The sequence below is a fragment of the Lolium rigidum genome, chromosome 5, assembly GCF_022539505.1.
Source record: "Lolium rigidum isolate FL_2022 chromosome 5, APGP_CSIRO_Lrig_0.1, whole genome shotgun sequence".
Taxonomy (NCBI): Eukaryota; Viridiplantae; Streptophyta; class Magnoliopsida; order Poales; family Poaceae; genus Lolium; species Lolium rigidum.
In genome coordinates, this window is record NC_061512.1 from 71,299,279 (window position 1) to 71,313,809 (window position 14,531).

The window sequence follows — 14,531 nt, forward strand, 5'->3', positions numbered from 1 at the left end:
GCACGTCCTCCTCGTCACGAATCTTGGGCTTCTTGGGCTTGGAGCGCATGGAATTTTCTCCGCGCTTGTCTTTTCCCCTCCTGCGCTCATGCCCTCGCGCCAGCCCCCGCCGCCCGATGCCTCCCCGCCTCCGGCATCCGCCGCCGCCGCTTCTGCCGTCTTCGCGGGCCTCCGATCCCACGGCCGCCACCACCTCCCGCCCTCCGCGGTAGCCTCCGCCGCGGCGGCGGCGGCGCATATCCTGGTCGCCTTCGCGCTGTTCGTCTGGCTGCGGCGGGGCTGGAAGCGTGCCCCGGCGGCCCCGGCGGCCCCGGCGACGCAGCCCGCACCCGCCCTATGTAGGCTGTCGTACCATCAGCTGCGGCGCGCCACAAGCAACTTCGCGGCGGGGAGCAAGCTGGGGCAGTGCGGAATGGATCTTAGGGACGGGGATGTAAAATTTGAAACTGTATAGGACGGGGATGTAAAAATCAATTCTGAAGCGTTTTTTCTCCCCCAAGTTAATTAAAACGGGACGGAGGGAGTAGAAATTATACATAGGTACTTAGACCACAACGACTACATACACGACACGAGCCGAAGGCGCGTCGCGGTCCTCGATCAACGGTCAGGTGCTAGCCAACACACTGGCTATGAGATACCGCTCTTTCACGATTTCACGTACAAGACCTGTGCGCATCGGCGGTGGGCCGGTTGTTCGGGGATACGTTGCCGAAGATCGGCGAGTCTTTCCCACTCATGGCATCCCCTCCGAACATCGACCTCAACATCCCGGTGAGGGGCTCATCAGGGGGCTTGGGAAGGAAGCCCACAAAACGCTTGTCACCAGATGCCCTCCCTGTCCCTCGCAACCGCTCGACGAAATTCCAGCGTGGCCCGGTTTGCCCTTCGACCCGGTATGATTCTCTTCCGCTACCATCATTGCGTCCATACATCTAGTCTTGTGTCCGACCCGATGGCATGTGTACTAGACCTTCTTTGGTGGGGACGAGGTCATGGAGGTCATGATCAATGAAGGGGCCAGCATCGAGACCCAACGTGCCACCCAAGTTGACACCCAAACCGCCATAGGAGGGTCCAAAAGGACCGGAGGATACACTTATCTTCAGGAAGAGTGCCTTTGCGAGGCGTGGATTGAAATTGGACAAGATCCAATTTGTGGTGCCCAATAGAAGGGTGACACATTTTGGAGAAAGATTTACAACTAGTTCCATGAGGAGAAGCGCTTGGGTGATCATCCTTTTATGAGTGAACATAGTGAGGTATCTCTCACAAAAAAGGTGGCAGTTGATCTAAGAGCAATGCACCAAGTTCAACGTCTCATATGACACGATGAAGAATCAAAAGGTTTGTGGCATTGGCGCTGGGGACTTGATGATCCAAGCTTTGGGACACTTCAAGGTTGCCAACAAAATAAAGAGTTTTAATATGGTCCATTGTTGGACGGCCGTCAAAGATTGTCCAAAGTGGCACGAGCTCTATGGATCCTATGACACCAATGGTAAGTCCGAACAATCCAATGTCATCGATGTCGATGTTGCCTTCCAAGTAAGGCTACTACATCAAAGTGGTTGATAGGACGGACCAGCTCCAAGGCGAAGGCCAAGCGCGATGCCTCCTCGGAAGCGGTCATGGAGACGATCAAGACACTCGTAGCCAACAGGGAGGTGTCAAGTGAGAAAAATGACGAGAGGAAGCGCTGGGAAAAAGAGAAGGCCGTGAAGAGCTACTATAAGATACAAAGCAAGAAGCTCGAGGTTGAAGAGATCAATGCTCGTGCAGCAGTAAAGGTGGTAGGTAACAACCAAAAGGAGGCCAAGATCATGGCGTCCCCCGTGACTGACGCCATGTAATTCAGTGGGCATGGTTGGAGAAGAAGAAGATGATGATATTAGATCGAGATGTCTTGGCCTTTTCGAACTCTAGGTATGCCGTCAAGGCTAGGTTTGAACTATACTCTTGTACTTATTTAGATCATTTGCTATTTTTTTAGCTTTTACTTGAATTAATTAATGTTTAAAATGTAGACACAAAAATTACCTAAAATTAGGAGGCCGCGGACGAAATAATAGGCTACTTTAGAGTCGCTAGAAACTGCATACGAGCCTCTTTCATGTTTACGGGCCACCGTAAATAAACCGCAACCGCATATGGACTTAGGTGTCTCTCTAACCGTTGAAGATGGCCTAAGGACATATACAATAGTAGGAAAGCTATTTATCTTCTCTTAGAAGTCCACATAATCTAAAGAAGACGAGGTGCAATGCATTATTTTTTATTGTCAAATTATCATCCCTTACAATAAATGAGAATTAATTATTTTTAGTATAAATTATGTGGCTAAGAGAAGACAAGTCGTACAACGGGAAAAATAGTTTTCTCTTATATTTCTAAGAGATCATCCCTTAATTAAGGAAGACAACCTTCTCTCTTTTTCCGTTGTTTTTTCTCCAACTAAGCAAAAAATCTTATATAACAGTAACTTAAAAAAAAGATGATCGTCAGCTCATTGTACATGCCCTAAGAGCATCTCCTGTCGTGTCCCCCAAACCGTTCCCCAAAACACGCCAGATCGAGCGTTTGGGGGACGTGTTTTGTTCGTGCCGCGTTTGGGGGACGTCGCTCCCCAGCCGCGTCCCCCAAACTTCGCCCCCAAATGAATATTGGTGCACTAAAATTAAAGGTTTTCATTCAAATTTGATTATATATTACAAAGTTTGAATGAAAACGGCTAGCTTTCAGCTAAACCTAGCCTACTGACCGCCCGACGGTGCGTTCGACGGCCCCGCCCCGTCGTCGCCTCCCCTCCGCCGCAGCTCTTGCTGCGCGCGCCGCCTCTCCGTGCGTAGGGCGGTAGCCAGACGTCGCTGCTCGAGCAGCGCGTCGACGTCCGCCCTCCCTTGCTACGCCGCCTGGAGGGAGAGCTCGAAGCTCTTGCTGCGCGCGCCGCCTCTCCGTGCGTAGGGCGGTAGCCAGACGTCGCTGCTCGAGCAGCGCGTCGACGTCCGCCCTCCCTTGCTACGCCGCCTGGAGGGAGAGCTCGACGGCGCGACGAATCTGCGCCTCTTCGCGGGCACGGGCGTCGTCCTGGAGCTTATTCTCCGACTCGAAGGACTCGATGAGCGCGCGTTGCTGATCGGCCGTCTCGTCCGGGTGCGGCCCGTCGTCGTCGGACCATTCGAACTCGTCGTCGTCGTCCTCCACCTCGGTCTCCTCCTCCTCCGCCTCGGCCTCCTCCTCCTCCACATCCATTGGCGCCTCCATCATCGCCGCCGCCAACTCGTCCGCCCGCCTTCCCCCAGATCGCCGCCAGCGTTGCCTCCCGCTGCTGACACTCCTCCGCCGCCAGCTGCTGGCGCTCGATTGAGTCCCGCCGTCGGCGCTCGATCTCCTCCCGCCGTTCACGGTACATCGCCTCCCGCTCCTCGCGCTAGCGCCGATGCTCATCCACCAACAGCCGGCTCATCTCCTTCGTCCGGCGCCCCCGTGCCTCTTCTGCTGTCGAGGTGTCGAACGCCGCAACGGTGTCCGCCAGCGCCTCCTCATGCCACACTGCTACCGCCGCGGCCTCGTCAGCTGCGGGTCCAGGGGCGTTGAACGCTGCTACATCCGTCGCGTGCACCGCCTCATGCTGCTGGTGGGCCTGCTGCTCGAGTGCCTCCCGCTGCTGCCGACGATGTGCACGCCAGTTCTCCATCCCTCGCCGCCGCCGCTCTTCCCGGGCGGCGACGTTGATGCCGAACTGCGAGTCCGGTGGTGGAGGTGGTGCTGGAGGAGACGACGGTGGAGGGAACTGGCCATCACCGGGGCGGCTCGTTATTGCGCACTGGTGGTGGAGGAGACGGTGGTGGAGCGACGATGGTTGTGTTTGTGGCGGAGAAAGGGGTGCCGACGGCTATGGTGGTTGCCATTGAGCCGCGATGGCCTTTTATAGACGTCGGTGATACGTCTCCGACGTATCGATAATTTCTTATGTTCCATGCCACATTATTGATGATATCTACATGTTTTATACACATTATATGTCGTATTTATGCATTTTCCGGCACTAACCTATTAACGAGATGCCGAAGAGCCGCTTGTCGTTTTCGCTGTTTTTGGTTTCAGAAATCCTAGTAAAGAAATATTCTCGGAATTGGACGAAATCAACGCCCAGGGTCCTATTTTTGCACGAAGCTTCCAGAAGTCCGAGGGAGAGTCGAAGTGGGGCCACGAGGTGGCGACACACCAGGGCGGCGCGGCCCAGGCCCTGGCCGCGCCGGCCTGTGGTGTGGGCCCCTCGTGACGCCCCTTTACTTGCCCTTCCGCCTACAAATAGCCTTCGTCGCGAAACCCCCAGTACCGAGAGCCACGATACGGAAAACCTTACTGAGACGCCGCCGCCGCCAATCCAATCTAGGGGGATTCTGGAGATCACCTCCGGCACCTTGCCGGAGAGGGGATTCATCTCCCGGAGGACTCTTCACCGCCATGGTCGCCTCCGGAGTGATGAGTGAGTAGTTCACCCCTGGACTATGGGTCCATAGCAGTAGCTAGATGGTTGTCTCCTCCTCATGTGCTTCATTGTCGGATCTTGTGAGCTGCCTAACATGATCAAGATCATCTATCTGTAATTCTATATGTTGTGTTTATCGGGATCCGATGAATAGAGAATACTATGTTATGTTGATTATCAATCTATTACCTATGTGTTGTTTATGATCTTGCATGCTCTCCGTTATTAGTAGAGGCTCTGGCCAAGTTTTTACTCTTAACTCCAAGAGGGAGTATTTATGCTCGATAGTGGGTTCATGTCTCCGTGAATCTGGGGGAGTGACAGAAACCTCTAAGGTTATGGATGTCCTGTTGCCACTAGGGATAAAACATTGATGCTATGTCCGATGATGTAGTTATTGATTATATTACGCACCATACTTAATGAAATTGTCTGTTGTTTTGCAACTTAATACTGGAAGGGGTTCGGATGATAACCTGAAGGTGGACTTTTTAGGCATAGATGCATGCTGGATAGCGGTCTATGTACTTTGTCGTAATGCCCAATTAAATCTCACAATATTCATCATGTCATGTATGTGCATTGTTATGCCCTCTCTATTTGTCAATTGCCTGACTGTAATTTGTTCACCCAACATGCTATCTTATGGGAGAGACACCTCTAGTGAACTGTGGACCCCGGTCCATTCTTTTACATCTGAAATACAAATCTGCTGCAATACTTGTTCTTTACTATTCTCTGCAAACAATCATCATCCACACTATATATCTAATCCTTTGTTACAGCAAGCCGGTGAGATTGACAACCTCACTGTTTCGTTGGGGCAAAGTACTTTTGTTGTGTTGTGCAGGTTCCATGTTGGCGCCGGAATCTCTGGTGTTGCGCCGCACTACATCCCGCCGCCATCAACCTTCAACGTGCTTCTTGGCTCCTCCTGGTTCGATAAACCTTGGTTTCTTTTCGAGGGAAAACTTGCCGCTCGTGCGCATCATACCTTCCTCTTGGGGTTCCCAACGAACGTGTGAGTTACACGCCATCAAGCATATTTTCTGGCGCCGTTGCCGGGGAGATCAAGACACGCTGCAAGGGGAGTCTCCACAATCCAATCTCTTTACTTTGTTTTTGTCTTGTTTTATTTTTATTTACTACTTTGTTTGCTGCACTTATATCAAAACACTAAAAAATTAGTTGCTAGCTTTACTTTATTTACTGTCTTGCACTCTATATCAAAAACACAAAAAAAATTAGTTACTTGCATTTACTTTATCTAGTTTGCTTTATTTACTACTGCTAAAATGAGTAATCCCGAAGTTGAAGTTCGTTCGTTTAAGCAACAAGGGGGAGAATGTTTAAAAGATGCTTGGTATAGAATTAGTGATGCTCATAATAGGTGCACTAAGAAACACTCCACCACTATCCTACTCAGGAACTTTTATGTTGGTATCTCTAGCTGGAATAGGTATGTTCTTGATTGTCTCGTAGGAGGTAACTTCCTAGGCGCTCCTGTTTTAGAAGCTAGTTGCATTATTGAGAGTTTATTTGGAACACCACCTGTTAATGAAGTTAAAATTGAAATCTCTCTTGAAGATGTCATGAAAAAATTGGAAACCATAGAGAAAATTTTTCCAAGTATTGAAACTAAATTGGAAATGTTACTTGATAAAACTGATGAACTTGATAAATCCTTAGGAGGAATTGATGAAAGAATTAGTGTCCTAGGAACTTGTGTTGTCCATGATAATCAAATCAATAGGATTGGCGAACTTGAAAAAGCTATGGGAACCTTGGGTTCAACCTTTTCATCTTTAAAGTTCGAGAAAAAGCTTATGTGGGTAAGGAGCAAAAGTTTATGTATGTCTCTAAAGTGCCTAAACCAAAAAAATATTATTATAGGCCTAAAATTGACAAAGCCCTTAGTACCACTACAGATGGGGGAGCTTATGATATCAATGCTTCGTCTCTTGATAACACTTGATATACACTTTCTGCGCCTAGCTGAAAGGCGTTAAAGAAAAGCGCTTATGTGAGACAACCCATGTTTTTACTACAGTATTTTTGTTTTATATTTGAGTCTTGGAAGTTGTTTAATACTGTAGCAACCTCTCCTTATCTTAGTTTTGTGCATTGTTGTGCCAAGTAAAGTCTTTGATAGTAAAGTGAATACTAGATTTGGATTACTCGCAGATACATGATTTCTTTCGTTGTCACGAATTTCGACCTGCCTCTCCGTAGGTAGCTCAGAAAAATATGCCAATTTACGCGCGTGATCCTCAGATATGTACGCAACTTTCATTCAATTTGGGCATTTTCATTTGAGCAAGTCTGGTGCCTCGATAAAATCCATCTTTACGGACTGTTCTGTTTTGACAGATTCTGCCTTTTATTTCGCATTGCCTCTTTTGCTATGTTGGATGAATTTCTTTGATCCATTAATGTTCAGTAGCTTTATGCAATGTCCGAAGTGTTAAGAATGATTGTGTCACCTCTGAACATGTTAATTTTTATTGTGCACTAACCCTCTAATGAGTTGTTTCGAGTTTGGTGTGGAGGAAGTTTTCAAGGATCAAGAGAGGAGAATGATGCAATATGATCAAGGAGAGTGAAAGCTCTAAGCTTGGGGATGCCCCGGTGGTTCACCCCTGCATATTCTAAGAAGACTCAAGCGTCTAAGCTTGGGGATTCCCAAGGCATCCCCTTCTTCATCGACAACATTATCAGGTTTCTCCCCTGAAACTATATTTTTATTCCGTCACATCTTATGTACTTTACTTGGAGCGTCGGTTTGTTTTTGTTTTTGTTTTTGTTTGAATAAAATGGATCCTAGAATTCATTGTGTGGGAGAGAGACACGTTCCGCTGTTGCATATGGACAAGTATGTCCTTAGGCTTTACTCATAGTATTCATGGCGAAGGTTGAATCTTCTTCGTTAAATTGTTATATGGTTGGAATTGGGAAATGCTACATGTAGTAATTCTAAAATGTCTTGAATAATTTGATACTTGGCAATTGTTGTGCTCATGTTTAAGCTCTTGCATCATATACTTTGCACCCATTAATGAAGAAACACTTAGAGCTTGCTAAATTTGGTTTGCATATTTGGTCTCTCTAAAGTCTAGATAATTTCTAGTATTGAGTTTTGAACAACAAGGAAGACGGTGTAGAGTCTTATAATGTTTACAATATGTCTTTTATGTGAGTTTTGCTGCACCGGTTCATCCTTGTGTTTGTTTCAAATAACCTTGCTAGCCTAAACCTTGTATCGAGAGGGAATACTTCTCATGCATCCAAAATCCTTGAGCCAACCACTATGCCATTTGTGTCCACCATACCTACCTACTACATGGTATTTCTCCGCCATTCCAAAGTAAATTGCTTGAGTGCTACCTTTAAAATTTCCATTCTTCACCTTTGCAATATATAGCTCATGAGACAAATAGCTTAAAAACTATTGTGGTATTGAATATGTACTTATGCACTTTATCTCTTATTAAGTTGCTTGTTGTGCGATAACCATGTTTCTGGGGACGCCATCAACTATTCTTTGTTGAATATCATGTGAGTTGCTATGCATGTCCGTCTTGTCCGAAGTAAGAGAGATCTACCACCTTAATGGTTGGAGCATGCATATTGTTAGAGAAGAACATTGGACCGCTAACTAAAGCCATGAATCATGGTGGAAGTTTCAGTTTTGGACATATATCCTCAATCTCATATGAGAACACTAATTGTTGCTACATGCTTATGCATTAAAGAGGAGTCCATTATCTGTTGTCTATGTTGTCCCGGTATGGATGTCTAAGTTGAGAATAATCAAAAGCGAGAAATCCAAAATGCGAGCTTTCTCCTTAGACCTTTGTACAAGCGGCATAGAGGTACCCCTTGTGACACTTGGTTAAAACATGTGTATTGCGATGATCCCGGTAGTCCAAGCTAATTAGGACAAGGTGCGGGCACTATTAGTATACTATGCATGAGGCTTGCAACTTGTAAGATATAATTTACATAATACATGTGCTTTATTACTACCGTTGACAAAATTGTTTCATGTTTTCAAAATAAAAGCTCTAGCACAAATATAGCAATCGATGCTTTCCTCTTGAAGGACCATTCTTTTACTTTTATGTTGAGTCAGTTCACCTATTTCTCTCCACCTCAAGAAGCAAACACTTGTGTGAACTGTGCATTGATTCCTACATACTTGCATATTGCACTTGTTATATTACTCTATGTTGACAATTATCCATGAGATACACATGTTACAAGTTGAAAGCAACCGCTGAAACTTAATCTTTCTTTGTGTTGCTTCAATACCTTTACTTTGATTTATTGCTTTATGAGTTAACTCTTATGCAAGACTTATTGATGCTTGTCTTTAAGTACTATTCATGAAAAGTCTTTGCTTTATGATTCATTTGTTTACTCATGTCATTACCATTGTTTTGATCGCTGCATTCATTACATATGTTTACAATAGTATGATCAAGGTTATGATGGCATGTCACTCCAGAAATTATCTTTGTTATCGTTTACCTGCTCGGGACGAGCAGAACTAAGCTTGGGGATGCTGATACGTCTCCGACGTATCGATAATTTCTTATGTTCCATGCCACATTATTGATGATATCTACATGTTTTATACACATTATATGTCGTATTTATGCATTTTCCGGCACTAACCTATTAACGAGATGCCGAAGAGCCGAGTTCTTGTTTTCTGCTGTTTTTGGTTTCGAAATCCTAGTAAAGAAATATTCTCGGAATTGGACGAAATCAACGCCCGGGGTTCTATTTTTGCACGAAGCTTCCGAAGTCCGAGGGAGAGTCGAAGTGGGGCCACGAGGTGGCGACACACCGGGCGGCGCGGCCCAGGCCCCGGCCGCGCCGGCCGTGGTGTGGGCCCCTCGTGACGCACCTTTACCTCGCCCTTCCACCTACAAATAGCCTTCGTCGCGAAACCCCCGATGCATCGAGAGCCACGATACGGAAAACCTTACTGAGACGCCGCTGCCGCCAATCCCATCTCGGGGGATTCTGGAGATCACCTCCGGCACCTTGCCGGAGAGGGGATTCATCTCCCGGAGGACTCTTCACCGCCATGGTCGCCTCCGAAGTGATGAGTGAGTAGTTCACCCCTGGACTATGGGTCCATAGCAGTAGCTAGATGGTTGTCTCCTCCTCATGTGCTTCATTGTTGGATCTTGTGAGCTGCCTAACATGATCAAGATCATCTATCTGTAATTCTATATGTTGTGTTTGTCGGGATCCGATGGATAGAGAATACTATGTTATGTTGATTATCAATCTATTACCTATGTGTTGTTTATGATCTTGCATGCTCTCCGTTATTAGTAGAGGCTCGGCCAAGTTTTTACTCTTAACTCCAAGAGGGAGTATTTATGCTCGATAGTGGGTTCATGTCTCCAGTGAATGCTGGGGAGTGAGCGAAACCTCTAAGGTTATGGATGTCTTGTTGCCACTAGGGATAAAACATTGATGCTATGTCCGAGGATGTAGTTATTGATTACATTACGCACCATACTTAATGCAATTGTCCGTTGTTTTGCAACTTAATACCGGAAGGGGTTCGGATGATAACTCCGAAGGTGGACTTTTAGGCATAGATGCATGATGGATAGCGGTCTATGTACTTTGTCGTAATGCCCAATTAAATCTCACAATATTCATCATGTCATGTATGTGCATTGTTATGCCCTCTCTATTTGTCAATTGCTCGACTGTAATTTGTTCACCCAACATGCTATCTTATGGGAGAGACACCTCTAGTGAACTGTGGACCCCGGTCCATTCTTTTACATCTGAAATACAAATCTGCTGCAATACTTGTTCTTTACTATTCTCTGCAAACAATCATCATCCACACTATACATCTAGTACTTTGTTACAGCAAGCCGGTGAGATTGACAACCTCACTGTTTCGTTGGGGCAAAGTATTTTGGTTGTGTTGTGCAGGTTCCACGTTGGCGCCGGAATCTCTGGTGTTGCGCCGCACTACATCCCGCCGCCATCAACCTTCAACGTGCTTCTTGGCTCCTCCTGGTTCGATAAACCTTGGTTTCTTTGTGAGGGAAAACTTGCTGCTGTGCGCATCATACCTTCCTCTTGGGGTTCCCAACGAACGTGTGAGTTACACGCCATCAGTCGGCGTCGATAAGAAAGCGCGGGAAGAGGCGAGAAGAGGCGGGAAGAAAGCGCGGGAACGGGCGGTGGCGTGCGAACGCCGGCGACACGTGGAGGCTCGGCAGCACCGACGAGACGTCTCGCCTGCCCCTCCGTCGCCTTTAACGCAAAGATGCTGTCGTGTGTCACTGCGCGCGAATAACTTCCGCCGCGAGGTAGGCGGCGGTTAGGTCCAAACTTGAATGAGTCGCTGACGCGTCGGACCCGCATCGCTTCGCCTCGCTTTTCGTTGTGTCCGGCGTGTCCGGTGCATCCCCTGTGGGACGGGGACGGGCTCGGGGATCCGGACACCGCGCCAGACAAAATTCGACTTTAGGGAACGCGGCTGGCGGTTTTTTTTATCCGGCCGTCCCAAATAGTTTTGGGGGCGCTTTGTAACACCTTTTTTTCGGGAGAAGAAACTTCTAATTACGTCGATCGATAACAATGTTCCCTTGATCCCCACACTATTGGCCAGTTGCGCAGTTTGCTGCACGACTGAAACCCACCAGCATAGTCCAGCATTTTCGGTCTACTTTTGGGACGTTTGAGTGCAGCGCAGCCAAACCGCCAACTCAACTATTGAACCAACCCACCACCGACACGCATACCCCACCGTGCACTAGGGCCCACCAGTCGGCAACGTGGTTCGAACCACCCGAGCTGCTTCTCCCCACTCGGCTCTGACTACGCCCCCACCCCACTCCCACATTCCCCCATGCCGGCGACTCCCCGCCCCCCTCGGCCCGACGCCCTACTAATGGCCGCCGGATCTCGCCGCCCGCACGGCCGCAAATGAAGCGCCGCCACCTCCCGCCGGTCCTCCTACTCCTGCTCCTCTCCCTCATCTCCCTCTCCTTCCGCCGCCGCATTCTCCACCCCCAACAACCGCTCCGCTCCCCGGCGGGGGATCCATTGCTCCGTCGCCTCGCCGCCGCGGAAGGCTCGGAAGTCGACCAGGTCCTCGCCGACGCCGCCGCGCTCCTCGCCAATGGCTCCATATCCACCTTCCCCAGCTTCGGCAACCGCCAGCGCCTCCTCTACCTCCGCCTCCCCTACGTCCGCCCCTCCGGCGGCCCGCCGCGCCCGAGGACCGTCTCCCGCCTCCGCGTCCCCGTCTCAACCCTCCCGTCCGACGGATCCCTCCTAGCGTCCTTCCGCGCCTCCCTCCGCTCATTCCTCGCCGACCACCGCCGCCACCGCCACCGCCACCGCCACCGCCACGGTGGCAACAACGTTGCCAGCGTCATGCGCGACCTCCCCGGCCTCCTGGGCCGCCGCTTCCCGACCTGCGCCGTCGTCGGCAACAGCGGCGCGCTCCTGGGCTCCGGCCGCGGGCCGCAGATCGACGCGCACGACCTGGTCATCCGCCTCAACAACGCGCGCGTCGCCGGCTTCACCGCCGACGTCGGCGCCAGGACCTCCCTCTCCTTCGTCAACTCCAACATCCTCCACCTCTGCGCGGCCCGCGCCGCCGCCACGGCCGCCGGCTGCGGCTGCCACCCGTACGGCCCCAACGTGCCCATGGCCATGTACGTCTGCCAGCCCGCGCACCTCCTCGACGCCGTCGTCTGCAACGCCACCGCCACCGCGGCCTCCCCGTTCCGCCTCCTCCTCACCGACGCGCGCCTCGACGCCCTCTCCGCGCGCATCGCCAAGTACTACTCGCTCCGCCGCTTCGTGGCGCACACCGGCGGGCCCGCCAGCAACTGGTCCAGCAAGCACGACGAGAGGTACTTCCACTACTCGTCAGGGATGCAGGCCGTGGTGATGGCGCTCGGGGTGTGCGAGCAGGTCAGCCTGTTCGGGTTCGGGAAGCCGGCCGGGGCCAAGCACCATTACCACACCAACCAGAAGAAGGAGCTCGACCTGCACGACTACGCCGCGGAGTACGACTTCTACCACGACCTCCAGGCGCGGCCGGAGACGGTGCCGTTCCTCGACGAGGCACAAGGCTTCACCGTGCCGCCGGTCAGGTTGAACTGGTGAGGTGCCTTAACTTAACTACTGCGTACACTAATGTGTTGTTGTAAAATTGTTGTTACACTTGACTGGTTGATACAAATGGGGTCATTAGTCGAGACAGAATTGTAAATTTTTGGGAATGAATGTCTCACCGGAAATTGTAAGCAGAAATGTAGCCCAGCATTGTGATCAGATCAGATGGTTCAAATGATTGGAGTTTGCAGGTAATTCTTTGAACCAATAATTTTTGTTTTGGAGTATGACTAGATAACCACGTCCAAAGCATTATGGTTGATGCACTGTCAGCTCTCATAATCATCACTACCTGACGTTAACAAAGTTTTAACCTTTTAAGTTTGGTAGCCTACCTTGTTCCCTTCTGAAAGTGATGCGCCTATTTCTTTTGGCCAACAGTAGGCCGTAGCAGTCTTGCAGCTAAAAAACCAGCAGCTGAAAAATGGTTCAGCACATAAAACATTCAAAAAGACGGGTGTGCAAAATAGTCGTTCAGCACATAAAACATTCAAAAAGACGGGTGTGCAAAATAGTCCAGTGTGGTGCTAACGATTATAGGCTGTTTCAGCTGTTCTGTTAGTTTGCCATATGGCAGGAAACAGATTATCTTGTTGCTGCACTCTCATGTTGCATTTATATAACAGATTAACCTGCCAAGGTTAAAAGGTTCAGGTTCGCTGGCAAGGTTTGGAAACGGGCGCACCGTTTTGCCCCCCTCCTCGAAAATAACTGCAAATTTCTGCTTAACCTCCTTGACTTCTTCGAAGAGTCCCGATCTCTTTCAGGGCCGGAACGATCGCTGCGGGCTGCGGCGCGGGAGGCGCTGGAGATCGCGATCAAGAAGAATGCTGCGCACTGAAGCAGCGCGGGAAATTCCGCGCGATCAAGGAGGGAGACGAGAACACGCGGTTCTTCCACGCGTGGGCCTCCCAGCGCTTTCGGCGGAACAACATCAGAACCCTCCTGGTTGATGGAGTGCAGGTCGTCGATCACCATGGCAAGGCCGAGGCTCTCCGCGCATTCTACTCCGAGCTTCTGGGTCGAGCGCGGCCCACCTCGGGGGCTTTCGACCTCGGTGACCTCTACGCCGGAGCCCCGCGGGTCGACGGCCCTGCTCTGGTCGCTCCCTTCGACGACAAAGAGATCAAGGCGGCGATCTGGGGGATGGATCAAAACAGTGCTCCTGGTCCGGATGGGCTGGGCCCCTCCTTTTACAAATCAGCCTGGCAGCACGTCTCGCCAACCCTGGTGTCGCTCTTCGATGCCTTCCACGATGGCGCCGCCGATCTTGGCTGCATGAATAGAGCGCACATCGCTCTCCTCCCCAAGGCTGATGGGATCCTCTCCCCGAGCGCATACCGGCCGGTCTCGCTACAGAATTGCTGCATGAAATCTATATGCAAGGCTTTGACAACACGGCTGAAATCGCAAATTGGGCAGCTGATCGACGTGAATCAATCTGGGTTTATGATTGGGAGGAGTATCTCTGAAAACTTTGTCTATGCGACAGAGATCGTGCAGTGCTGCAACCGGCGTAAGGCCCCCACGGTGGTCCTCAAGCTTGATTTCACCAAGGCTTTTGATTCGATCGACTGGGTCAGTTTGAGAAAGGTTCTGACTACTTGCGGCTTCCATGCCACTTGGTGTGATTGGATGGACGCGATCTTCTCGTCCTCCATGTCGGCTGTTGATACGTCCAAAACGTATCTACTTTCCCGAACACTTTTGCTATTGTTTTGCCTCTAATTTGTGTATTTTGGATGCAACTAACACGGACTAACGTTGTTTTCAGTGAAGCGATACAGTGTCTCGTTTTTGTGCGAGAAATCCAACTTTCGGGAAAAACCTCGGGATTTTGACGAAAGGCCCTATTTTCCCA

At 49.8% G+C, this 14,531-nt stretch overlaps 1 protein-coding gene across 1 annotated transcript; it reads left to right on the forward strand.

Moving 5' to 3' along the window:
* The first annotated feature begins 11,467 nt into the window (after positions 1-11,467).
* LOC124651060 (sialyltransferase-like protein 2) lies at positions 11,468-12,848 on the forward strand. The gene has a single exon (XM_047190210.1). It carries the CDS (start codon positions 11,468-11,470, stop codon positions 12,659-12,661), a length of 1,194 nt encoding a protein of 397 aa, XP_047046166.1. The 3' UTR covers positions 12,662-12,848.
* Positions 12,849-14,531: the final 1,683 nt, after the last annotated feature.